General features: G+C 47.7%; 2 protein-coding genes across 3 annotated transcripts in view; one reads left to right on the forward strand and one right to left on the reverse strand.

The window, feature by feature from the left end:
* Positions 1-237, reverse strand: part of Trappc13 (trafficking protein particle complex 13) — a 36,076-nt gene extending 35,839 nt beyond the window's left edge. For both annotated transcript variants that reach the window (XM_023706193.1, XM_004623047.2), the window contains exon 1: positions 152-237. The gene's annotated coding sequence lies outside the window, so the exon portion shown is untranslated. The remainder of the gene's footprint in view (positions 1-151) is intronic.
* Positions 238-321: 84 nt separating this feature from the next.
* The window catches only part of Trim23 (tripartite motif containing 23), a 37,278-nt gene continuing 36,176 nt past the window's right edge, over positions 322-1,423 (forward strand). The window contains exon 1 of the mRNA XM_004623048.2: positions 322-485. Within this exon, the coding sequence (XP_004623105.1) occupies positions 405-485 (81 nt within the window). The 5' untranslated portion in view covers positions 322-404. The remainder of the gene's footprint in view (positions 486-1,423) is intronic.

Here is a 1,423-nt window from a genome sequence, read left to right on the forward strand (position 1 = left end):
AAAAAAAAAAAAAAAAAAGGAAGTGGTATTCTGGGATTTTTTAATTTACACACAAAATCGCATTGCATGCAGGGACATGTAGTTCCCCAATCCCTACCCTGGTTCCCATCTACTTGGAGAGCATAAATCATTACAGGAGCGAGGATTTCACCTTAAAATCTTAAATTCTGTTTGCTCTCTATTGTTCACCCCCCCCCCCCCTTGATTTCGTTCTCGCATCTATCAGTTGCCGGCTCCTTGTGACCAGCAAAGGCCGGGAGGACGCGGACAAAAGGCTGCGGAGGGGCGCGGGGTCGCACTGCGCCTGCGCACCAGCGACGTGCGCAGAGGCTTCTGGGTAAGTGGCTCAGCCGAGCCTGTCAGTTGGGGCTCCGAGGACTGTGTGCCGCGCCGCTCCTCCCAGGATGGCTACCCTGGTTGTAAACAAGGCTGGAGCGGGGCTGGACAGTGGTCGACAGGGCAGCCGGGGAACGGCTGTGGTGAAGGTGAGGGACCTCGCGCGCTCTGTTCTCCACCATGGGCCTCGGCCTCCCTTGGGCTCATCCTGCGGACGCGGCTGCAGCGCTGCGGGCCAGGTTCGGTTGGACGGGACGCGCCGTCTCGGGGCCCCTCTGCCTGGCGGTCGCCCCCTTTATCCCACTGGTTTCGAGTTGCGTGGTCGGCTCGCGCCAGGTGTTAACATCCCACAACAGGGACGTTTGTGAAAAGGACCCTGGGAACCTGAAGGAGTGACTAGAATAGGAGCGCTCTTCCCCCGAGCCCTCTGCTTTTAACCGGGATTTTTTTTTTTTTTTTTCGTTTTTCTTTCTCCCCTGTTTTTGAGACAGGATTTCACTAGACAGTTCAAGCTGGCTTTGAACTAACTTTGTAGCCCGGGCGGGCCTCCCACGACAGTGATCCTCTTGCCTCTGTCGCTTGAGTGTCGGGATTACCGGCCTCCGCTGCCTCCCTCAGTTTGATTAGCGTATTACAATATTAATTGAGCTATTATGATCATCAGGAACTACTTAGTGTTTAGTTTGTCAGTGTATACGAAATAGATACTAATTCCCAATTTATTTGGAAGGAAACTTAGGTTAGATTAACAGTAATGACAAAAGCCCAAGGTTGACTGGCTCCAAAGTCTGTGTTTTTTACTGTTTCATTGATTTTGTAGTCATTCGTGTATTAGTTCTCCCCCCTCCTGGTAGGACAGTTTCAAAACTTAAATTTGTAAAAAAATTTAGATAGGGGAAAAAATAAAACATAATTTCAAAACAAGATAACAGGCAACAGTGTTTAATACATTAGTATTTTTAAATTAGTTGCTCGACAGGTAACAGTGGTTAATACATTACATTTCTTTAGTTACTACAAGATACAGACATTTAGTTATCTAAAATTAGCACACTTTTCATTTTAATGAACTAAGAAATTATATATA

This window comes from Octodon degus, unplaced genomic scaffold, assembly GCF_000260255.1.
Source record: "Octodon degus isolate 3935 unplaced genomic scaffold, OctDeg1.0 scaffold00001, whole genome shotgun sequence".
Taxonomy (NCBI): Eukaryota; Metazoa; Chordata; class Mammalia; order Rodentia; family Octodontidae; genus Octodon; species Octodon degus.